Raw genomic sequence first — 23,535 nt, 5'->3', positions numbered from 1 at the left:
ATGAACATGGAATACACACATATCGCCGATCGTACTCTCACTCGTCTACCGATAATGTTTGTTGTTGCCGTATGATCGGTAGCAGCAATTGCCACTACTGGTAGGCGGTGTGCGGGCAATAACGCAGCGACGCTCGATTCCGACTCCGAGAACATTGCCTGCATGCTAAATAGTCCTCCACCACAGCCGGAGGAGTAGCGTAATTGTCAATTACTCTACGATAAAATAAAAACAAAATTGACGAAAAATTATAAAACAAAAACTGCGTTCCACTTGGTTACTACTAACAAATCGCGTACGATTTCGATTATTGCTTTTTTCGCATTTTTGATTTGTCGCCCACTGTCCAGCTGCTCATACAATGTCCGCTGCGGCACGTTGCCTATTTCGTATACATATTTGTATGCGGCCCGTTTTCGTATATAAATCTAACGCGCATCGTTGGAAAGACATCACTTCTTTGGTGGAAACTTAAGTGCAAAGTTTAGCTCCGAACTCTCGCGTCTTACGAGTGAAGTGAACATTTTTAATTCGATTTGAAAATAAAAACTATTCCACCATTTTTTAAGGATAAAAGTTAACTGTTTTGCATTCGCTTGTGCTTTTACTTCTTATCAACAACAACAAAAACTTGAAAGTGTACAAAATGAAATTCAACGCAACGCTGGCTTTAATTGTGATCTGCGGCTTAGTGGCCTGCAGTCAGGCTTTGCCCGCCAAAAAGAGTATGTTTCACTGATAAATTAAAAAAAAAAAAAAAAAAGTTAAAAACAATAATTTTAAATAATTTCGTGGTGTAAAATTAAAAATAAAAACTTATTTTGGAAACTGCTGTGTTTTTAGTAAAATTAATTTTTTTTTTTTCAAAAAAGTCCAGATATTTTTTATTTTCAAAAAATTATAAAAAATTGCGTCTATATTTGCATTTTTATAGCTGTTTTCGTTTAAAATTTCTTAGCTACTGCTTTGATTTTTATTTTTACTTTGCAAAAAATGTACTTTGATTAAAATTAAAATCTCTAAACTTTTGTTTGGTTTAAATTGTTTTCCTTGTAATGTAAATTAAATATTTTTCTCAAAAAAATAGTTTTTAACTAGTTTAACTAGTATTTTGCTATAAGAATTTTAAAAAGATATATCTGCTTTTTTCAAGTTTTTCTTGTAAAGTAAATTAAATAATTTACTAATAAACATAGCTTTTAAGAGAAATCTAGTATTTGGGGATTAAAATTTTTATTTGATTCCTAGAAAATTTATAAACTATTTTTCTTCGAAAAAAAAAAATTCGAAAAAATAGGCTCCTGAAATAAACATTTCTACACATTCAAAAATATCTTAGTTTAAACTACTGGCTAAAAATTTATGTCAATATATAAATGCATATTTGCTAAACATTTGTTTTGAAAAATTGTATTACATTTATTTGGAAAAAATTGATGTTTTTGTGCTTCTTTCTCAACATTTTGCAAAAGTTAAAATTTTTGAACTTTTTTTGCTTTGAAAAAATATATATTTTTATTGATTTTTTAAAATTTCGTTTATTAAAAAAAAAATAATATAACATATTTTTTTTTTGTTTAAATAATATTTTAAAAATAGGTTTGAAAATTTATTTAGTTTTGTGTTAAAACGACAAATTTTTAATTTAACGTAATATTTAAAATATTGTTATTTAAATAAATATAATTTACTTTACTAAAAATGCGTGAAAAGTAAAATGTACTTTTTCTTTAAACAAAAAAAATATATGTTTTTTTTTACTTTTCCACGATTAATTAAAAATAAAATAAAATACTAACATATAATGTTTCTCGATCTTTCCCAACTCCTCCCCTGCCATCACCACCATTCTAGGGTTGGCCTACTACCCACAGCCCGCTGCGGCTCAATACTATGCCGCTCCACAGCGCATGATGTTCATGCGTTACGTGCAACCCTCGTACGGTAATGCCCGCTCTCATCAAGCTGCAGCCGCGCTTGTGGCTGGTGATTCTGTCGCTACCGGCACTTATCTGCAGGGTGAGTTAAACGCTTCCGTTTCTGACATTTACCTGCAACACCTTCATCTATCCACCACCTCTATGAATATATCATAAACGCCCAATAAAGATTGTATTCACACAGGCTCCGCTGATGGTGTTGCCGCTGCCTCTGTTCCCGTTGAAGCTGCCAGCTTTTCTGGCGAAGTGCAAGAGGATGCTATTGCCGCTGCTGGTGCCCATGTCGCCCACTCTGTTGCTGAAGCCTATCCCGCTGGGCCCGTGGCTGTGCCTGAAGAAGAACAACACAAAATAACCGTCCAGGTTGATTTGGATCCTGCCAGCGCTGAGGTGAGCGACGACGAAGCTAAGGAAGCCCGCGAATATAGCTACGATGTTCCAGTTTCTGGTCATGTTGCTGGAGGCGCTGATCTTGAGCACAATTTTGCTGGTGAAGCTGCCACAGTTGCTGAGGTCGGGAGTGCTGAACCTGTTGCCCCCGCTGCCGGTGCCGCCGGCGCTGATGCTGGTGCTGCCACCGTTACTGTTGGTGTCTCCGGTGCGGCCGAGTCCGAAGTTCCTGTTGCCGGCAGTGTCTCAGCTTCTAAGGGTATTGACGTGAGCATTAACTTGCCTGCTCCAGCACCAATCGAACCAGTTGCCCCATCTGTGCCCGTTGTTGCCGCTAAGCCCGCCAGACGTTACTTGCCAGCCAAGAAGAAGGTCATCGTTGAATTGGAACAAGCTGCCGAATCCGAAGATGATGCCGAGAACGCTGTGGCTGTTCAAGATGATGACGATGTCGACGAGGAAAGCGACGATGCTTACGCTCCAGTGCCAGTCGCTCCCAAGGTGCCTGCTCGCCGTCCAATTGCCAAAAAGCCCGCGAAGGCTGGTTGCGCCGGCTGCTCAAAGGCTAAGCCTCTGCCGGCTGGTACCTTCTTCCCCGTCGACTTCGGTGGCGCTACCGGTGGAGCCATTGCCATTGCCAATTCCTTCAGCACTGGTGAGGGTGGTGCCGCCACTAGCCACGCCATCGCCTATGGCAATCCTGAACAAGCACGCACTCACTTGCGCCCCAGCAGACGTCACTAAAAATCTGTCGCGTATGAAATAGAATTTAAAAAATTTGTAATATCATTACCCAGTAGTGCAACGCAAATGACTTGATAATGTAATGCCACGACGAATTACTTGTAAAACCCTTTTAACAATTGTTTCTATTAATAATTATTTTTTATTTTTACCTTCTTAGCCCAATTGTACACGACGACCCCACAAAAAAAAAACAAAAACTGACAAATAAAAATCTTTTATCCTTAAAAATTAATGAGTTTTCTTGCTGAAACGGTAGATTAGGGAAAGTTTGGGGGGTAAACCAGAGGAGAAAATCTCCAAAGCGAAAAAACACACATTGTTTCCGAAAGAATGAAATGTTCATTAGGTTTATTAAGTTTTTGCAATGCATTTATGCATTATCAGCGGTTAATGTAGGGCGTAACGGCCACGTCCATTAATGTTGCCATGAAATAAACGAGAGACTTCTTCGAAGGAAGTTTGGTCAGACAAAAAAGCATAAATTTCTTCCTTTAAATTGAGGTCCGAGGTTCCATCATCCATTAGAAGCTTGAGAGTACGCATCCAAAGGAGTTGTTTTACCGAAGCTCACATCACACATTGATCTCCCCCTTTTCTCACAAATCTGACTGCCAGTATTGATGGGATTGAGAAACATAGCTGTGAAAGTCGACTTTTTGCGAGGTCAGCGTGGATAAGGAAAAACAACCTCGAAATGTACAGGAACTTCTATCCGAAACTTTATGGAGCACTGGCTATTTCAACTTTAAAGCAACCCTGGAGTCTCACGACTACTTTTTTCGCCAGTCTAGGAGTGGTTCCTTCATATAGCGTAGGTATGATGAGTATGTCCGGGTCGAATATGGATAAGGGAAGATCAGACTTACTGCAGTGTCTAGACCATTGCGCGCATCTCTCTAGGCAACTGAAGCTCTTACCATGCAACACGTTGAAAGTTCGTAGAGGTGGGTATTTTCTCTCGGCGAATGTCGGTAACTTGTAGTCTGTTCTTACACGTTGCCCAAAAAGTATAATCGAAAGAGAACGATACCAGCAAACAAAGAGTGTCCTCGGGACCATTTTTTTAATAGTTTGGATTTGATGTTTTGGAATTCGACCGATGATCGCATAGATAGTTGGGGATCCACTGCTTCAAGCGAAAAGTTATAGCTTATATGACAGGTTGAGGACCGTAGTTAAATAATCCACTCCAGCGGGACCAAAAATTGTTCAGTATCAACATGCAAATTCCGTCGGGTCCAATGGCTTTGGAGGCTTTCGCCTTCCTGATGGCTACCCTTACCTCACGGCTGGTGAAAACAAGAGGCGCGTTTGTGCAGCCTTCTGGTCACACGACGTTTGGCTTATCCGTCGGAGAATACAGTATGAACTGCCGGCTAAAATAGCTCGCGTATCACTCCGGGTCCGACGAAGCGTGGGCTCTAGAGTCTATTTCAACTGCTTCAACATGCTTCGTGGAGTTGGATCGGTTGACAAAAGCTTACTCAGTCGCAGGTCTTCAGATACTCTTCCCATTTCTTCCGCTTATGTACTTTCACAAGTTGCCAAAGCTCCGAGTTGAGATCTCTGATACGGGGATTTCCGGGATCGGCCTGACGAAGATTGTCACGCTCATCGGCTAGTACAGCCGCTTCAGTAATGAAATTCGGACCGATATACATTCCGCTGGAACGAAGCGGGCTGCAGTAGCAGTGGCAATCCTGCAGAACATACGCTCACCTACGTAAACGTCGGTTGCTGCGGGTAGGGCAGTGAAGGTGTTTTCAGTAATATCCGCGAAGCCTTTCCAGTCAGCTTTAGAAAAGTTTACATAAGTCCGGTGATCCGCGAAAGCAAATTTGGCTGGTTTATCAATAGAGATGACTATGGGCAGATGGTCTGATGCTAAAGTCAGCATAGGTCGCCATGATATGCTGTTTATCAGACCAGCGCTGACTATTGTTAGGTCTGGCGAGCTGCAGCAGCTGCCCATAATCCTTGTGGGTGTGTCGTCGTTCATTGTGCAGAATGTCGAATTGTTTAGAATGTTGAATTGCCATGCAGCTTCGTCTCTTGGACCGCAGTTATTAATATTCCGTGCCGACCGACGAATCTTCGTGTGCCTAGGGAGACTTATTGGAATATGAGGTGCGTTGCCGGGGCGCCATATGCTGTACTTGCTGCTGCAGAGGCTGTTGCCCTGTGGTGATAGTGGGCGACGTCGTATTTGGAATTTGCGACCGACCAGCACGGCAAATGTTGCACTTGACTGATGTCACATTACGGAATATCCTGGCGTGGCTGGTGGTGCAGTTGTATCGGTGGTGTGGTCTGTTGTGCCAGTGGTGTTGTCTATTGTATTGTGTTGTGGTGCGGTTGTGTTTGTGATGAGTTGCTCGGCGGACTCTGTTGTGCCATAGAGGCAGCTCGATTTTTGCAGCAAGGGGCCACGTATAAGTGTGGTCCACTGCATAGAGTCGTAAGGCCTGAGAAAACTCGGAGGTGGCTCCACCCATTGCATGTGTTGCATCTAATGGAGGTAGAGTTGTGGTGTAGTTGTCTCTGGCTGGAGAGGTGAATTTTCCTGGAGAGGTGAATTTGTTCCCTTTACGGGATTTTTTTATTTTTAGCCTAAATTTTCTTTAGCTGAATTCAAAGTGTTGCCTTTATCCTTAGTATACATGCATTTCAGAAGATTTTTATTCAAACATTTATGTACATATGTATGTATATAATTTAGTAATATATCATAAAATATTTCACAAAAATTAATTTTAATCAATAACACTTAACTTTTCTAGTATAGTGTAAAAAATGTATCCCCTTTGTAATATATAAAGCTCTCGAGCATTTAGAGATAAACAAACAAAAGTAAAAAAGAGAAAGGGATTTAAGTGGAAGATCCAAAACGTGTAATTAAAAATTTCGAAGTCCAATTTTGGTGGCCAAGCTCAAAATTATACAGATACTCGTAGCAGTTGGTAATTGAAATAATTTTTTAATTAAAAGAAATCGATTTAAAATCTCGTATATATGTATGTGTATGGTATTGTTGAATATGTACGCATATGATTTTCATCTTATACACTAATGGTGTTCTCTACATTGCATTGCTACCGTTGAAATTTATTTTGCAAACAAGTTGGTAAATACGTTCGAAAATAGCGCCTATTGAGACTTATGTATTTACTCATTTACGATTGATAGCTGTAAGCAAAAATCAAAATTGAGGGTAATCGCAAAAGTGTGTGGCTCAAGGATTATAAGCACTTTTATGAAATTTCAAATGGCGCGGAATTAGTTTAGGTCTGATGGCATTTAAAAGGAGTTATACAACATTTCTTTTTTTCTTGGTTTTAATTGCGTAAATGGGCGCTTGGTTGGTTTACGAGTGTCTTTGGACAGTTTAGAAAACAATTTCTTTGCTGTGCTTTATTTATTTTAAATACATATTTGAATGTCTTTGTTTTTCTTTTGGAATTTAAAGGCCTATAAATGAATTTTTCTCTTTTTCCTTTGTTTTCATTTTCAACTTGAACAATAATGTATGCTTCTTTGCACGCTTTTAAGCGAAAATATTAATCATGTATAATAAATGGAAACCGCGTCTAAGCACAACACGCCCAGACACTTTTTATCAGTAGCCATATTTATCTTGAATCGATGACATAACATCATTTGCAATCGAACTCAGGCGGCCAGCAACCTTGTGTACACCCTGTCGAACGCTTTCCTTAACATCATCCAAATCGGGTGCCTGGAAGTTGACGCCGGTGGCATAGCCTGGAAAATCGTATATTAATTAATTTACGTAAATTTATATTACTTTATTTTCTCCTTCGTACATACCCCTCGAATCACGATTTCCCAACCCGTCAGGTCCGTTCCTGCTCCCACCAAAATATTCCGATGATGATATACTATCAGAGTTTTGGAAACGCGACAAGTTAGCTTTCCTGCTTTCTAATTGATTTGCGTCGTTGGCAAAAAACTGATCCGAACCGAAACCCTTTGCACTGCCGAACTTTTGTTGCGCCGATGTATCATCGACATTTTTCAATTGTGACTTAGATGCATAGGCGCCAGCAGACTGCGCTGGCTTTGTAGTCTTTGTTGGCTTAGCATCACCATCTCCACCAGCGAACATCGATGTTATATTGGAATGTCCACCACCAATTGACTCTATCGACTCAAAACCCATCATTTCCAGCTCACTTTTATCTATTTTCGAACTTTTGCCGGCACTACTGCCACTGCGGCCGCCACCAATGCCAATATTGTCGATATATAGCGCACAAGAGTACTCGCCAAAAACGCTATCAATGTCTGCTAGATCATCACTATTGCCGATATTAGAACTTTTGTTTTGTAATGGTCCATTCTTGGGTGCAGACGTTTGCTTTATAGTTTCCATATCACTTAGGGCTGAATGTGAGACATCCGCTCTACATAAAAGTAGAAGATTAAATAAATAAAGCCTATAATTTACCTATGAGATAACTGCTTACCCGCGCAAACTGAAACCCATGCCGAGACGCTCCATTTGTTTTGCCTTAGCTGGGTCGATGGATTTCAATTTATCCTCCTCGCGTTTCTTTTGAATGGATAGATCCTTGTATGCCAAACGCATGCTAGCCACTGACTCTTGTTCCTCTTCAGCAGATTTGGTCTTATCAGACACTATCGGCGCTTCCTTGCATTGATTGGCCAAATTTGCGCGTTGCTCTATTTCGGCAAAATTTGTCTTCACCTTGGTAGCGCCGAGACCACCTTTGCGAGCACCCAACTGCAGCATTATAGAAACGATTAAACTTTTAAAACTATAAACATTTTTAAAATACTTACGCCTGATTTTTTTGGCTGTATCTTTCGCACGCCTATAGAAGGTGTAACAGCCGTCGGTGGTACAACGGAATTCAGAAAGTCTACGCTAGGAGCTCCTCCACTAAGCGACTCGGTCGATGGTTTGTCGTTAGAAAGCGTCGGAGTAATGGCTTTTGGTAGAATGTCCAGCTGAAACGAGTTTTTTTTTATTTTTAGACATTAAATACGATACGCTGTCAGAAATCAATAACGACAGTTAGTAAATAACAAAGCTTAGTGTAGTGTGCAAATTCACATGCTTACAAATGCATAAAGGTATGTTTATATGTACGTATTTCACTATCTATTTACCTTCACTTCCTGCTCACTGTTATTGTTTTCGAATAGTGTTTTCTTATTATTGTCATTAATGCACTCTGCGAAGAAGTCCTCCTCAGCGTCAGTGGTTGATTTTGACTCGTTTCCATCGGCCTTGTCCGCAGTATTCTCCAGGTGTAGCTATATGTGCCAGGGAGGCAGTACAGTAAACAGCAAACATACACACATACATATATAGGTGTGTTAAGTATATGTATAGTAGTAAATGTTTTACGTATGCAATTAGTAGAATAAAGGAAATCGTTTCATAAACATTGCGAAAAACTATTTAAAAATGTTAAGTTTAGTAATAAAAGATCAATCAAACAATACGAAAAAAGTAAATTTACAAAAAATGAACTGTAACACTTTTCCCCATCAGATTTTGCTGCATACCTTCGTGCCATGCACTTTCATTGCTTGCTGTGCCATAGCTGCCAACTTGTCACGATACAGTTGGGCCGCACGCGAATTGTACTTCTGCTGGGCGTCGGTGGTAACACAATTATGTTGCCTGAAGAACTGTGCTGCATTCGCATTGCCACCAAGCTGCATTTGACGTAACTGTAACCAAGTCCAGTTCGTGTCCAGATTTGTAGAACGTACAAAAGTCAAGTGCACTCCCAAGTTGCGATGTACTGCAGAGCAATCAATGCATATAAAAATGCCATATGTAACTGATGACCAAGTGGGTGCCTTCGCAGAGCAGTCAAAACAAGCCTATAGAGAATGTTAATTTAATCAAAAAATTTCGGCTATTGCTTGGAATAATTTAAGCTACTGTAATAGTACTAAGCTTTCTTTCTCGCAGTGAATATACGGCAGGGAAAATAAGTTCGATTTTTTATTTAAATTTTCATCTTCAAAATTAGCCACTTGTCATCATTACCAATTGTAAAGAAAAAAAAAACACCAGTCAGGTGTCTTTTGTTGTTGCTTTAGTTATCAGCATACTATGTATGTGCTTACTTTATTGGCAGGTTGGGCACGTAGGCGGTGAAACACTGCCTCAATATCCTGTTTGGTTGGGCCTGCAGCGGAATTGGACATGGTGCCAATCATGAATTCACCTTTGACCACTTATTTTCTGTTGTTCACCAAAGAGTACTACACAGAGTTTTTCGCCTAGGTTAATTCACCAGAATTCTACAATAATGTCGTCTCTGGCAATATTTTGAGTGGGTTTGTCGTTTTATTTCATTGCTTTAACGTCGTGGCACGCGTTTGCAAATATTTTCTTACAATTTACTTCCTTGATGAAATTTTGACGTGTTTTTCTCGATGTGAAAAAGACATGAATTTCCAAACTTCCACGTTTGTGACTTTTGGGAACAGCGTTGCCGTTTCGCTTAGATTTAAACAAAATTGATTACTTTTGCCCTGCCCAAAGAACGTAAATCTATAAGAAAAGAACACGTTACAATTGTAGCGAGTGTGATCATCGGGAGCGGGCCTTCTCTTTTCATCGAGTCTGAAAACGTAAAAGCAAAAATGAGAATACACTAAACTTACTGCTTGCAGCAACAGCAAATTTTTCTAAACTGGTTGCTTCGGCTGACTGTGCAAGCAAAAACAAACAGCTCTATAAGCTAAAGCAAATGATTTCATTTTTTTTTCGCTTTTGCTGTCTGCTTTTGCTGATTTATTAGTGTTAGTCGTATCTAAGCAATTGCAAATGCATTAAAATTATTAAGAGCTGCTTGATTTAAAAAGCAAAAAAGTGTTGCTTACGCTATTTTGCAGTCAGCACTTCAAACCCTGCTTAATTTTAACGGGATTTGTAAATTTTTTTTACGATTTTGGTAAATTTTTTTTTTGGGTGCGGCAACACTGTTTATGAAATGCACTGGAAAAATGACAGCTGTTGAGTGCTGTCAAATCGCAAGCTAACAGCGTTGCTAGGGCTAGTGGAATTTTGTTCCGTGTTCTTTTAAGCAAACATGTTGTGATAAACTGGCAGTACTGCGCAAATTATTGGATCTTTTGCAAGGTTTGCACTACTTTGGCAAGTAACAAAGAGTGAAAAGGTAAACTAAAATAGTTTTACTTGGTTTAATATATTAGTTGCTTTTAACAATTTCTTCTTTTAATACAGTCGTTATAATTAAAATCTACAGCACATCAAGGCATGGAACAACTTCAAGCTTTACTTGACATCACAACAGCTTATTCTTCAAATTTGTAATTAATTTTGATTACGTGTCACAGCTGCAATACTATTCTTATCTTGAAGCAATACCAAACGCACAAAAGCCAAATTCAGTAAAAGCGATTGGCCTAGAAACTCACGTTGATAGCGTCCTGAGTGCGAAAACATTTCCCGAAGCGCTACAGGAAAGTATACATTGCCTTGAAGAGGTAATGATTGGTCTTTGGCAAGCCCTTCTTTTACCTCATCCTCGAACAAATCGTGTGCATTGTAATGTGTGCGCATCATATGCAAAATAGTTTCTTCAGAAGAAACACGTTCCGTACCGATTAGTTGACTGAACAGACGGGCAGTGAGGAAGCGACGTAAGTAGAAAACATTCGGTCTCATATCGACAGACTTCTTTTCATTTTCACCAATATTTTCCTTTCCACTTTTTATAGCTTCGACAAGTTTCCCACGTGCGCATAATGTATACGCCATAATAGCCGATACTTGAGACTTTTGTATGCTGATGTTTTGCTGATCCACGCTACCCGGATTACTACTGACCTGTGCCATTTGCGGATTTTCGAAAATATAGCAATCGGCGTTCGGTATAAGGTAATCAATATACAACAGTCGTTGTACCAAATCAGACAAATGCAGTTTTTTCTCTGTTATTTCATGATGCTCCCAATGCGTCAAGTTACAAGGTTCATTTGAGCATTCTGTTGTAGGCAGTTCTAAACGTGCCCATGTTACACTGGACACTCCGATACGTATTGAAACACAGGAACGTATTTCTGAACGATGTTCAGCATCAACTACTGGTGTGATGAAGCCTGCGGTACGTTGCCGCGCTGAGCGTGAGGCTATTTAGTTTATAAGTTTTAGAAGTAAACCTATTGGGACAGAATATAAAAAGTGTTTGCTAACCTCCACTCTCGTCACATTTACCCTCAAGCATACTTCTATAGAATTTTTCCACAATCTTCGTTCCAAAACCTTCAATCAAAAGTATGTCTTCTATATTCTTCAGAGGTCCATGGCGTTTTTTCCATGTAGCCAATTTGGCGGCACGTGTTTTAGCAATGTCATAACTGAAATCGGCAAGTTTAACTAATTATTTATTTGGAATTATACATATTAGTTTACTTTAAAATCTCTTGATTATCATTATTCACAATGGCCAAAATTTTCCTTTGCTGCTCCAATGTGTAACTTGGAAACCCCGTTTTGCCGGTTGATTGCTGTAACACAACGTCAACCTGTGCTTCTGTTTTGAATGCGGAGGTTGTTGAAATTGTTGCCAAATACAATTGTGGCTTAGCAACATTTCGTATGGATTGACTAACCAATTGCAAAAAATTAAATTTCATCATTTTTCGCTAAAAATTACAAATCACAATAGTAATAATAATAATTACGAAAGAGGTAAAATCGTAAAGAAGAAAAATCAGCTGTTCAATAGATAAGCAGAAACAGTGTTGCTTCTTTCGATAAATACCTTTATTTTAACTGGTTCAATCGCCCTTAATTGTACGATATTTAAGTGAACATAAAATTGTTAAAGGTGAAATTAGTCAAGAACGCAGAACTTATACTTAAGTGCTGTCTGTATACGCAGAATTTTGTCGATTACTGGAGCCCTCTGTGTTGCTTACTACAGTGTTGTCACTCATCAATTTCATAAACTTACCTTTTCAACTACAATTTTTCGTGCTACAATAGATGCTATTAAACATAAACTAACTATTTTTTAAACTTATTTTGAATAGGAGCTTATAACTTGTTTACCATCTACAAAATTGACGAAGTAGCGACATTCTATATAAGAAAGAAATCAGCTGACACGGAAAAATCTAAATTCCGCAGATTTCTGCGCCACAGAAAAATTTTGGGTTGTTTTGATTAACATGGCACCCTGGTAAGGCAGACTCGGGTTTACGTACCGGTAAATGAATTACTTTGTATACATTTACAGCAAAAATTTACCATTCTGCTACTAAAAGGAGTAATAGTATACAAAATAGTCCATTTCGCTCGTAAAACGAACACATAGTAAATTGTATTCACAAGCCATCCCTCTTTTGATCAGTGATTCGGTCTCAGCCGGCTGGTCAATGGGAATTTAAGCTCGTTCAATTCTAGTATAACAAAGTTTCAAATGGCTAAAAATTACCCTTGATTTTTTAGAATTTTCATTGCATTAGCTTTCATATAGCGAATGAACATTATTTATTTTTATATAGATAAAACAACGCAACAACTTAGGAAAAAATCCGAAAACGGAAATTTTTAGCCATTTGAAACTTGCACTTTATTATTCTAGAATTGAGTGGGCTTCAAAACTACATACTCAAAATATTTATAGAAACTCCAATTAAAAAGCTCAAAATTTTTACGAAAGTTTGTTAAATTTTTTTTAATATTGCACGAAGTCTGAAACTTGGTTTTATACGGTTTTTAATAAGGAATAAACTATATTTTTATAAAAAAAAGAACTCAAATTAAATAACAAAAAAATAATAATAATTGGTGAGAGAAAGTTTTTTCGACCATTGTATGTATCTAAATATTTTCTACATAAATATTTCTTATTCTTAATTTGTTAACTACCTTAATAAAAGTTTTTTTTTTTTTTTTTTTGTAAGTAAGGAGATATCTATGGGTGGGAATTTTTACGATATTTCGTTCAAAAAGAGGGAATTCTCAAAAATGAGTTGGCTACCCTGGATCATATGATCCTCTGCGCAGTGTTGCCACAAAAATATTACCAAATTCCTCAAAAACAAATGAAAATTCCTCAAAATCCGAACAAATGACTCAAAATTTTCTTATTACAGATATGAGTATTGTGTACTTTATACTATTTACAGGTACTTAGTAAAAAATTAGTTACATTCTACAATTCAATTGGTATATTTGTTCTTGCGGTTCAAACAAAGTATCGCCGCAAAGTTTTACCTGGCATCAGCTTAAAAATCGTCAAAGTCAAACCGTTCGTTTTCCCCCTACATCCCATTTCCCTGAAAAGCATCTACACTGCAGTGAACACAACCAAAACAGATGTTTTATTTCACGGTGCAGCGAACACTCTTCTATTCTATCATTCTTGGTTTTATTTTATTTCACACCAGTGTTGCCGTTTCATTTTTTTAAACATAGATTTAAAATTTTCCCGATTACCTCTTGTTTCAAATCATGATGGAGAGATATACATACTCCGTTTATGCGGCAAAATTTATGAATTCTTCTTTTCATGAATTTAAAAATGGAAAACGGAATGAAGCGTTTTAAAAAAGTAACAGCGTGCTAGCGAGAAACTAAACAGTAGGGTTGTGATATTTTTTCCCTCCTTTTGAATGTGCAAAAGCCGTTGGTACCAGGAAATGGTCCATGTTATATTAAAACTGGGTTTAATGCATTTAAGATTCTTCTATTTGCACTTATTTTATATTTGAACAAATCTACGTATCATTTCTAGTGTTTTAAATCATGGTTATGCCACCACATATCCTTAGTTAAGTAGCACTTCACGAGGTCATGAAATGATGCCGAAATTCATGGTTAACTTTCGTGTATAATTGAATTCGTGAAATTGTGTTTATGCAGGTTTGTGATAATTTCAGAGAGATTTCAGAGAAAAAATAGTGTAAAATATCAGCCTCATCATTCATTATCCCTAAACCGGCTCGCTTTTCACTTTTAGTTTCTATGTATTTACTATAGGCGGATGAAAAATTTTCGGGTGAATTTTTTTTTGGGCGAAACTCAGGATTAGGCAGTATGTCTTGTGGTTTTTTGGAAGTAAATTTTTACAAGAAAAAGAGGCAATGGAGATGCAGCATTTCCTCTTATAAATAAAAAGGAGTCAAGCTCTGCCCGGAATTACAGCGAACGGTGGTAAAAGCCCAGCAATTGATCCTATCAAATTGTGCCTTGACAGACGGCAGGAATGCGGATTTACCTGCCGCGTGGTCGCAGGTTCGGGTCCTGCGGCTAATACAATATTCATTTAGCTTTTTTATTTTTATTCATCAAATTATAAATTTTATATTTTTTAAAGTGGTTTTAGTTAGTTGTCTTTGACTTTTTTAGTAAAATTTAGCTCTAGAAACTTAAATTAACTATTAACCAAATAAAGTAAAATTAAGTAAATTAATCAAATACAATTTAAAAAAATTTAAGTAACAATAAAAACAAATTTTTTTTGGCTATCGCTCCAACCGAGGATCGAACCTGGGACCTACAGGCTTGTTATGCGCAGCCCTCACCACTCGGCTACCGCGGATGAAGTAGTTGGCAGCTTTGTTTGTGTATTTGTTTGCTCATAGAGCGTAGAACACGAAGAAAATTCAAAACTAGCATGGACATCCACCTTGTCGTCGGTTATGCATTCACCGTATTAATTCAAATAAGTCCTTAAGAGCGAAATACACCACACAAGCGGTTTGACAAACCAAGCGAAATTTCCCTTTGCTTCAAGCCATTTGTGCTGTGTATGGGGGTGTTTGAAGGTTTGACGGCGGTTTGTCAAACCTTCAAACACCCCCATACACAGCACAAATGGCTTGAAGCAAAGGGAAATTTCGCTTGGTTTGTCAAACCGCTTGTGTGGTGTATTTCGCTCTTAACTCAATTTCAATTGGATTCCTATTTGATTTAGTATGGTGACTACATTACCGATGAAAAGGTATATGTCCATGCTAGTTTTGCCCTTTCACTGTATATTACGCTCTCTGAGTTTCGGTCAGTATTGTCATCCAATATTCCCGTGATCCGAGTTAAGTTTGGGAATTAGCTCTAGGACTTCTTCTGGATCAACTGCAGTTAATTCCCGAGATAACTCCGAATTAACGAGTTGATCCGGATCAACGCTGCCATCTGTTTATACTAGCGGCAGATAACTGAAAATTTTATATCAATAATTGCATTAAAAACTATATTTCTTGACGGCATTTGATTAAAAAGGAAAATTATTTCACATAATCAAATCACATCAGTTGGAACAGCTGACGAACAACGCACGCGAAAAGTTTAGAGTTGGCCATCTTTCTGTTTTGCTTTTGCATTGGCTTTACCCAACTATGGTTTTGTGGAGATTTTGATATAAATGCATGTATTTATAGTCAGCTGTCGAAGCGACGCTAATGCAAACGCAACGCTAAATTTGTATGTAAAAGTACCATTCCATATGCCTTTGTGAGTTTTAATTTTGACAGCGGTTAACCATCGATCGCGTTGCAATTATGGGTAGAGCTTCAGATGTATCCCAATCATAGAGTTACAAAATCTTAATATTCGAAAAATCCTCTCGGTTTTGAATGTTGCAGTTATTCAAAATTTTCATGAGTTTCCTTTTCCCCAAACCGGTTCACTTTTAACTTTTGGTTTCCATGTATTTTCTACGGATGGATGAAGAGCTTCAAAGTGAATTTTTTTCCGGTGGAACTCAGGAAATGGAATGTAGAAAATACAGTTTTTTCCAGAGAATTCCTTTTTTTGAAAATAAAATATGGCAACACTGTTCACCAATGGAACGCGAAAAAGCGCAACAACAAACAGCAAAAGTCAATTTAGTGGCTTGAATAAATCGAATGCAGAAAGGTGGCGATGACGGTTGAAATCTAGGATTGCTAGGAAAAGTGATAACATTGTGGTCGAAAAAAAAAAATTAATTACATATGCAATATGAACTAAAACATACAAATGTATGTATAAACAATAAATCGAGAAATTCGTGCACTATTTAGAGAAGGGCTAATCAAGACTATAGTTTGTAGCCGCTATAACAACAACAAGACTAGATTGTTACATGGGAGCAGATTACTTTAGCGAGGAATTTATCTACACATCCTTCAGGCAGCTGCAGTCGTTTTTGTCGTTGCGTGAGCATTGTAAAAAGGTTAAAGATGATCAGCCAGGAGAAATATGTAATGCATACTATGTGCTAATTGTTTAAAAGCGTGTAATTTTGGGTGAAAAGCGCAGAAAGTATGCTTATACATAAAAGTGAATGCAAGTGAATAACAACGGGAGTTTGTGTTTTGAGTGCAGATGCAAGTATGTATATGTATGTGTATATTGGTAAACAGTGCAATTTCTGCATGCAATCGCTTTGAGGTAATTGCTACATTACAAAATCAGCTAAGGAAAGAATTGTAGCATACAAGAAAATCTAACGCTGCGGCATCACTTAAATTGGCAAAAAATGCCTTTTCTGGTCTTGTAAATACATACATATCTCGCTGGCTTACAGTGAAAAGTTGATAATTCCACTTTTTATGAGAACTCATATATTGATACAGGAGGCTAGAGGAATTAAGAGTACCTCTTAGTAGGAGGCCCAACTATTTCGGGCTATTCCCTCCAAAGGGGTCCCCTATCCAAAAAAAAATTCCATTTCCACACGCTTGTAGTCAAGGGTGTACACATTTTAACACCTACTTTTATAATTTTAAGCCACTAATTTATTTGTAAAATTCGGATTTAAATATGCCCTTTTATGTAAAATTCATTAATCACTCCCATTCTCCTTAAAGTAGCCACATCATCAATATATTTTTATATTCGCTTTCAATTTACACTTTATTATATTAGTTATAACTTTTGTTATTCCTTTTATTTTAATCAATTAAAGCGAACACTTTGAAAATCACGCTTGTGTCTTTCGGTTGCATATGCAAATTAAATGTCGGAGTTCAGCTGTGAAACTCCCAAAATATGCAAGAAGGATGAGAGACAAAAGAAAATAAGATATAAACCAGTAAACATTAAAAATAAAAACCTTTTTATGGAATATATGTATTCACTTACTACGTTTACACGCAAGCTATTTGCAAATAAAAATAATTTGCAAATACCTAACTCACTGTTTATTCGATGGTGAACAATTCTTTTTTAATATTACCTGATTATAAAAAGGCAATAATATGGCCATCGAAAAGGAAAATAAAGTTAAAAATGGCAACGTCTTGATTACAAAAAGGCAATAAGATGACCATCGAAAAAGAAAATAAACCTAAGATGGCGGCGTCTTGCGCTTATTTGCAAATAGTACCACTAAGTAATACTTATTTGCGTGATTTAGTTATTTGCAAATAAAAAAATTAAATCGGCGTTTAAACGGCAAAGTTTACCAATTTGCAAATTGTTATTTGCAAATAATGCGTGCGTATAAACGTAGTAATAGTCGCCGTGGCTTCTTTGAGGAGTTAGGTATGGTTATATTTCTAAGTATAACGGTGCATTTCAATTTGTACGCGAAACTTTGACGAATTACTTCATTTCGGTTTCTGAATTCTACTCAGTGAGGGCAAATACCGTAAATCCATAAGAAGAGACAACACGTAAATGTAACGAGTGGGAACATCAGGAGCGTGCTTTCTCTTTTGCCCAAATGCGTTTTGTGATTGGATGAAATGAGAAGGCACGCTCCTGATGTTCACACTCGCTAAAATTATAACGTGTTGTCTCCTCTTATAGATTTACATTCTTTGGTGAGGGTTATAATCCCTAAGTACGGCCGAAGGCCGCCTCCGCAGAAAAGTGTTCTCTGCAAAAGGTGTTCAGTCCCCCTTCTTCGCCAACACAGAAAGGAGAATTCTTCTTAGTGAGGATTATAATCCTTAAGTGCGGCCGAAGGCCTCCTACACAGACAGGTGTTCTCTTCAAAAGGTGTTCAGCCTCCCTTCTTCGGAAACACAGAATGGAGAATTCTACTTAGTGAGGATTGTAATCCCTAATTCCGGCCGAAGGTCTCCTACACAGAAAGGTGTTCTCTGCAAAAATCGCCCGATAACCAACTTGGGATACATTATTCCTTTTATTCAAAAATCCCATGGTTTCTGTTAGTTGGGTTATATTTACCATCAAACTGCTCAGTTTGCCTCGGTAAATTCCGTTTTCCCCCATTTTCAAACGATTCCCTAGGGGTTTAGGGGTAGTTCTGAAGGGGGAGGGCGACTTTTTTTAAAGTGGGACTGTCCCCTTTCTAATGGAAGGGGTTTAGAGCCCACACCTCCTCCCCATCCGCCATCCAACCCCAAAACGGTCGGCCAATAACTAAACATTTCCCAAAATTAAAAATACATCGCTTCGAAAAGGAAAAGGTCATTGTTCTGTTTTCTCTTTTATAATCAATGAATAGCATATTTGCTAAGCCCAAAAGAAGCTCCCAAAATTCGATACAGCCAAAATAGTAAAATTCCTCTGATTCGTATAGAGTTTTGCGTTAATTTAAACAGGCAAATTGTTGTATTCAAAGTTTTGTGAAATACTTGAAGAAAATATCTATACGAAGTTTTTTTCCTCTCCTGTAAAATTTTTAAATTGGGACTTAGAAACTTTTCACTCTAACCTAGAGATATACATACCTATTTAAGATATTCGCATGATTCAATAATAAGCATTTAGCTGCTGCTGCTCAGTGAAAAGAAAGTGAATTTTAATTTTTTTTTTTTAACTTGCTTCTATTGTTGTGCACGAATTGTGACAAAAGAAAACAAGCGAAATAAAGACTGCCGTGAAGAGCAAAACAAAAGTCATCAAATATATAAGCAACGTCAGGGCCGTCTCGTGCAGTACAAATGAATAGGCCACGGCAGGCGCGGCGCTGAAGTGAATTGTGCTCATCAACAAACTTGTATTTCAAAGCGAGTGTGTATACGCCAGCGAAGTCTGCGAATGTGTTTTACATATATGTACATACTAGACTCCTGCGCAATTCCATTTAAACGGCCCAACAAGACATCCGATCGCCGCGCAAATACTTTCCATCCCCTACTTTCATCGTTCGGGTCAATTGTGAGTAAGCATAAACCAGTTTCAGCAAGCGTACGTAAACTACCGATCAATAGCAACACGCGTAGAGTATTTACTTTGCCTTCCGCAACTACTGCGAGTAAAAGGTATTTGACAGTAGAGTACTCTACTGGTAGTACTTGAGTATNAAGTGTTTATTTTTGACAACTTTGCGCAAAAATTGAGTGCAATGTAAAAATTGACATGATTTCGTTCTATAAATAACACCAATTGATAGTAGGCATTTCATATTAAATAGCCGCGAAATTTATGGAATGCAATCCAACGCACTTACGAAATTTTGTTTCACTTTATGTACATAAGTATGTACTTACATACATATGTATTTGCTCAACGAAGTATCAAGTCCTCAACATCGAATGCACTCCTCGCATTGAAGTTTATAATCGAGTAAAATGAATGCGACCGTGAATCGCAACTCAGTTCCATCAAGCGATCGGCTGCAGTGGTCATTCTATCAAAACAACAACAATAATAAGCCGACATACTACTACTTCCCCCAAGTAGCCAAACACAAGGCAGACGCAATGCGGTCACGAATTGACGGCGAGAACGAAAGTCATGGTATAGAAGAAGAGAAAGCTACAGATCTAAGCCGCGTCGAGGACCCCCACACAACTAATAGCACGCCAACTCGTGCGTCTGCACTTTTCTTCGATGAACACAGTATACTGCTGGAAAACACTTCCCGAATAGGCGCTATCTCATTTCCACTAAACTCGTTCCATAAAAGTAACAGCTACAGCGGTATCATGCGTCCTAAAGCGACTGTGCTCAGGCAGGATAGCCTGAATGGCCGCATCGCCACCAGCCTTACGGACGATGGGATAACGAGTAGCACTTACAGAAGCGCACTTTACGCGGCTGCGTCATCCAACAATGATCTAGTATCCAACACGCTCAACAACTACGATGATGATGCCGTCGTTGATTTTCATGATGAACATGATCTACTTATGCCGTCAGCAACTAATGCTGCTGGCAGTGCCGGTATCGGTGGTAGCAATGGCAATGCATCCAGCTTACGGCGTAATACACGTGGCGCGATCAAAGCGCGCAATACGGCTTGCAATCGCTTAAGTCACAACCGTAAATGTTTATTTGGGCTAGCTTTGTTGCTGGTTGCTATTACGGCGTTTATGTTTTTCGCTTATCTAACGCGCGACTATACAAAGCAATTTTTACTGTGGATCGAAATGCAAAATCCATGGATTATAGTGGCTATACTGATAGCTTTATTTGTGGTAGTTAGCTTTCCGATAGTGGTGGGATATTTCTTGCTAATGCTCACTTCTGGCTACTTGTTCGGCGCTTTGAGAGGCGTACTCATTGTCGTGGTTGGTGCGAATGTAGGGGTTGCCGTCGCTCATTGGACAATACGGAGTTTTCGCCATCGTATACCAATTCATAAGTGAGTATTAATAGCCAACAGTTAATTCATTTACTTATCTACTATAATAAGTTTTCTATAGCCCTTTAACCATGCAGCGACGTTATCGCTCTTGCCCATACATATGTACTTAAGCATGTCCTTAAATATGTTATAAATACATAATATTGTAATAGCTCTTTATGGAAGTATATAATTTATCTAAAAGATCAAATGAACATGGTATCATGTCAGCTAAGCCCTGGCATGCGTGATGTGGTAGATGGTTGCCTTTACTGCTATCGTGGCCTTTAATCATAGCCATTTCTTGGTTTATATCGGCAACATCCCAACAAGGAATTTTAACGCCTTTATTACTAAAAAAATAATTAATAATACATGTATTGGTTTTTTTGTCTGAACATATATATCCATACAAGCATGTATCGATGTAAGTTATTAAATAGTTTATTAGCTCGCGTAATTAGTGGTCTACGTGTATACATAGGTATTTCAGCGGCTAAGAATAAATGAATTAAAAAGAAAAAATCTACCGAAAACATGCAGCTGTAAAGGATTCGCAACGTGCTATTCATCGATGGAGGTAACGATTCGAGTTAATACACCGATAAGGGCTGTCTTATTAGCAATATTTCCCAGCAATAATGAAATAAAAGCTAAGATGTATTGTGGAAGCATTTTCCGTCAACCCTTGTCAAATTTCGTTGGGAGACAAACCAGTTTCGAAAGTTGTGCCATCTTTACTGTAATTTTTTGTTCGAGAACGATACTGAAGATGGCACAACGCCGAAACCGGTCTGTCTCCAAACCAAATTTGACTAGGGATGACGAAAACTCGTTTCATAATACATCACGCCCCTTCCCTGTCGGAACACACAAAAAAAAAATAATAATAATAATAGAAACTAACGGAGGAATAGATGACCGATATTGTTGAACCAAACGTACCTCCTATCTTCTTTGTAAGGAGTTTTGGAATGTCGTATAACACCAGACGGTAGAATATATTTGCAGAGGGTTAGAGCCACCTGCGACTCTGGTCTTATTCCACTAAAGCAAAACATTTTTTGTCCTTCTTAACTTTAAACACTTTGTAAAATCACCTACTGCAATATACTGCTGGAAACCATTTTTTCTCAGACATATTTACGATGCACAAATGTCGCGCTATACATGCGGTATACCGCTCCATTTTCATGTATGCAACTTGTAACTTGTTTCATGTGCAATAAGTGTCGCAACTACCCTCGCCTCCCCTTTTACTATGCACCGATTAACGAACCACGCACGCAACTTGTTTACCATAATCATTTGTCTACCGAACAGTTTTATTGTTATGTCTGTCTATCAAAAGCAATCAACAAGAAATTAAATGAAATAAATAACGTTCACTCTCATACATACTGACAAACGCATAAAGACATGTGTACCTGATGGGTAAGAATTGACACCCATCATGTGCACAATTGAAATTGACCGCCCCTATTGTGCTAGCGAATGGATGATATAATATGCATAGAATTTCCTTATTGTAGAAATTATCAATTATTCTATTTAGACTATTCTAATTTATTTTGTTACTCACTGCAGGTCAAGTGCTTGAATTAACTAGTGACCTAGTTACAAACGAAGTGATTGCATACCTCGCTCAATAAGCTCTTGTTTGAACTAGTCATCGGTGCATTTAATAAATATGTATAATAGAGTCCGATCGATGAATCGGACGATGGCGAGACTAGTATCGGCCAAAAGAATTGGAACCGACCGTTTTTTCCCGATTCTTGAATGAGGTATTGTTATTTAGTTATTTCATTATGTTTTTCTTTTGTTATTGTACACATTTATAAAAGCATTTGTTCTTAAAATGAAATTATATTCAGGCAAAGAATCGGCCGATTAAATCCTGAATTAAATTCATTTCAAGAACAAATGCTTTTTGTGTTTATAACAATACCTCATTCAAGAATCGGCCAAAAACGGCCTATACTAGCCCCGGCATTACCTGATAAATCGGTCGGACTCGAGTGTAAAATTATGTAAAGTCAAAATAGTTCAGTAACCTCTGTTATATCGCATACTGCAGCCGATTATGCTTTCGTGACCGTTCACATAACAAAACAAATACACAGTTTATCAAGGTAGAATGTATCAAACCAGCTACTCCATAGAACGTGTGTTCTATTTGGCAACTGATGGTAGCCAGAATTTAAGGCATCCCATAAAAATGATTTATTAAAATATCATTACTTGCAATCTAAGCTCTTCTAAATGGGTATTATTTGTAATAAATTAACTTTGAAGCTCTTTATACCCAGGCAGGTAATACGCCTACGTTTCATTTTATTATCAGCAGCGGCTTCCCTTTATGGTGCTCGTATGTCTTCATTTATAAACATATATACAGATTTATTTAACCAATATTTTTCATTTAAGAATTAGCTGCCTGGTATCAACTGCTCTACGTTTGATAAAGCGGTTCTACTGATACATAGCCTACTATGCTCATTTTTGAGCGCACAGTAGTTGTTGCTGGGTTTCTTGTCAGTCAAATTTTTTATTATTCTGTTGTAAACTTGATAAGAATAAAAACGAATTTGTAAAATTATCAAACTACTCTCTACCTACCACTAGCATTTTAGGTATATCTATTATTATAGTGAATGCAATATTGTCAGCACTTTGTTATCATCTCGATAGCCACTGAATGAATCATGTTGAACACTCCTAGCGTATATCCTCAATGGAAATTTCGTGCGATTGCTTTTGTTTTAAGCAGTACCTAGACCATCCTAGTTTGTTAATGGAATACATTCAGGCAATACAAGCATTTCACCGAAAAGAACAATAAACGGCGTAGCCAAACTTTAATCAATAATTTTGTTTGTCAAAGAGCGCTATTTAAAAGAGGATAACTATCCCAATTTTAACTGATAGCTTGGTTCTGATAGCCG

General features: G+C 37.8%; 4 protein-coding genes and 1 long non-coding RNA gene across 12 annotated transcripts in view; 3 read left to right on the top strand and 2 right to left on the bottom strand.

Annotated features, from left to right (window-relative positions):
- The first annotated feature begins 470 nt into the window (after positions 1–470).
- LOC108379354 (guanine nucleotide-binding protein G(s) subunit alpha isoforms XLas) lies at positions 471–4,327 on the top strand. Of its 2 annotated transcripts, none has more exons than XM_017635708.1 (3): positions 471–725; positions 1,855–2,019; positions 2,125–4,327. In XM_017635708.1, exons 1-3 carry the CDS (start codon positions 647–649, stop codon positions 3,072–3,074), a joined length of 1,194 nt encoding a protein of 397 aa, XP_017491197.1. In that variant the 5' UTR covers positions 471–646; the 3' UTR covers positions 3,075–4,327. The 2 variants fall into 2 exon arrangements, with proteins under 2 accessions (XP_017491197.1, XP_017491188.1); XM_017635699.1 differs by having other exon boundaries at positions 2,110–4,327.
- A 1,382-nt stretch (positions 4,328–5,709) lies between these two features.
- On the bottom strand, positions 5,710–9,582 carry ArfGAP3 (ADP-ribosylation factor GTPase activating protein 3). Its single transcript, XM_017635606.1, has 7 exons — positions 9,207–9,582; positions 8,634–8,957; positions 8,232–8,378; positions 7,902–8,069; positions 7,565–7,842; positions 6,906–7,501; positions 5,710–6,839 (listed from the first exon to the last, which is right to left on the bottom strand). The coding sequence occupies exons 1-7, from the start codon at positions 9,297–9,299 to the stop codon at positions 6,694–6,696; spliced, it is 1,752 nt and encodes a 583-aa protein (XP_017491095.1). The 5' UTR covers positions 9,300–9,582; the 3' UTR covers positions 5,710–6,693.
- A 490-nt stretch (positions 9,583–10,072) lies between these two features.
- LOC108379347 (uncharacterized) lies at positions 10,073–11,305 on the top strand. The gene is made up of 3 exons (XR_001849481.1): positions 10,073–10,264; positions 10,333–10,751; positions 10,830–11,305. It is a non-coding gene; the product is annotated as an uncharacterized LOC108379347 (long non-coding RNA).
- Positions 10,285–12,081, bottom strand: LOC108379323 (uncharacterized). 3 transcript variants are annotated; one of them, XM_017635685.1, is made up of 4 exons: positions 12,068–12,081; positions 11,553–11,718; positions 11,305–11,468; positions 10,285–11,240 (listed from the first exon to the last, which is right to left on the bottom strand). In XM_017635685.1, the coding sequence occupies exons 2-4, from the start codon at positions 11,702–11,704 to the stop codon at positions 10,423–10,425; spliced, it is 1,134 nt and encodes a 377-aa protein (XP_017491174.1). In that variant the 5' UTR covers positions 11,705–11,718; positions 12,068–12,081; the 3' UTR covers positions 10,285–10,422. The 3 variants fall into 3 exon arrangements, with proteins under 3 accessions (XP_017491174.1, XP_017491167.1, XP_017491161.1); XM_017635678.1 differs by lacking the exon at positions 12,068–12,081 and adding an exon at positions 11,796–11,873; XM_017635672.1 differs by lacking the exon at positions 12,068–12,081 and having other exon boundaries at positions 11,524–11,789.
- Positions 12,082–15,968: 3,887 nt separating this feature from the next.
- Positions 15,969–23,535, top strand: part of LOC108379226 (transmembrane protein 64) — a 33,478-nt gene continuing 25,911 nt past the window's right edge. For 4 of the 5 annotated variants that reach the window (XM_017635586.1, XM_017635572.1, XM_017635557.1 and 1 more), the window contains exon 1: positions 19,329–20,605. In XM_017635586.1, coding sequence (XP_017491075.1) covers positions 19,590–20,605 — 1,016 coding nt within the window. In that variant the 5' untranslated portion in view covers positions 19,329–19,589. Of the gene's footprint in view, positions 16,305–19,328; positions 20,606–23,535 lie in introns of those variants that run through there. The other variant, XM_017635563.1, reaches the window with a different exon arrangement.

This window comes from Rhagoletis zephyria, unplaced genomic scaffold (genome assembly GCF_001687245.7).
Source record: "Rhagoletis zephyria isolate East Lansing unplaced genomic scaffold, Rhagoletis_zephyria_1.1 Rzeph_scaffold_00122, whole genome shotgun sequence".
Lineage (NCBI taxonomy): Eukaryota > Metazoa > Arthropoda > Insecta > Diptera > Tephritidae > Rhagoletis > Rhagoletis zephyria.
Note: the sequence above shows the minus strand (reverse complement) of the source record. Positions and strands in the feature narration are given on the sequence as shown.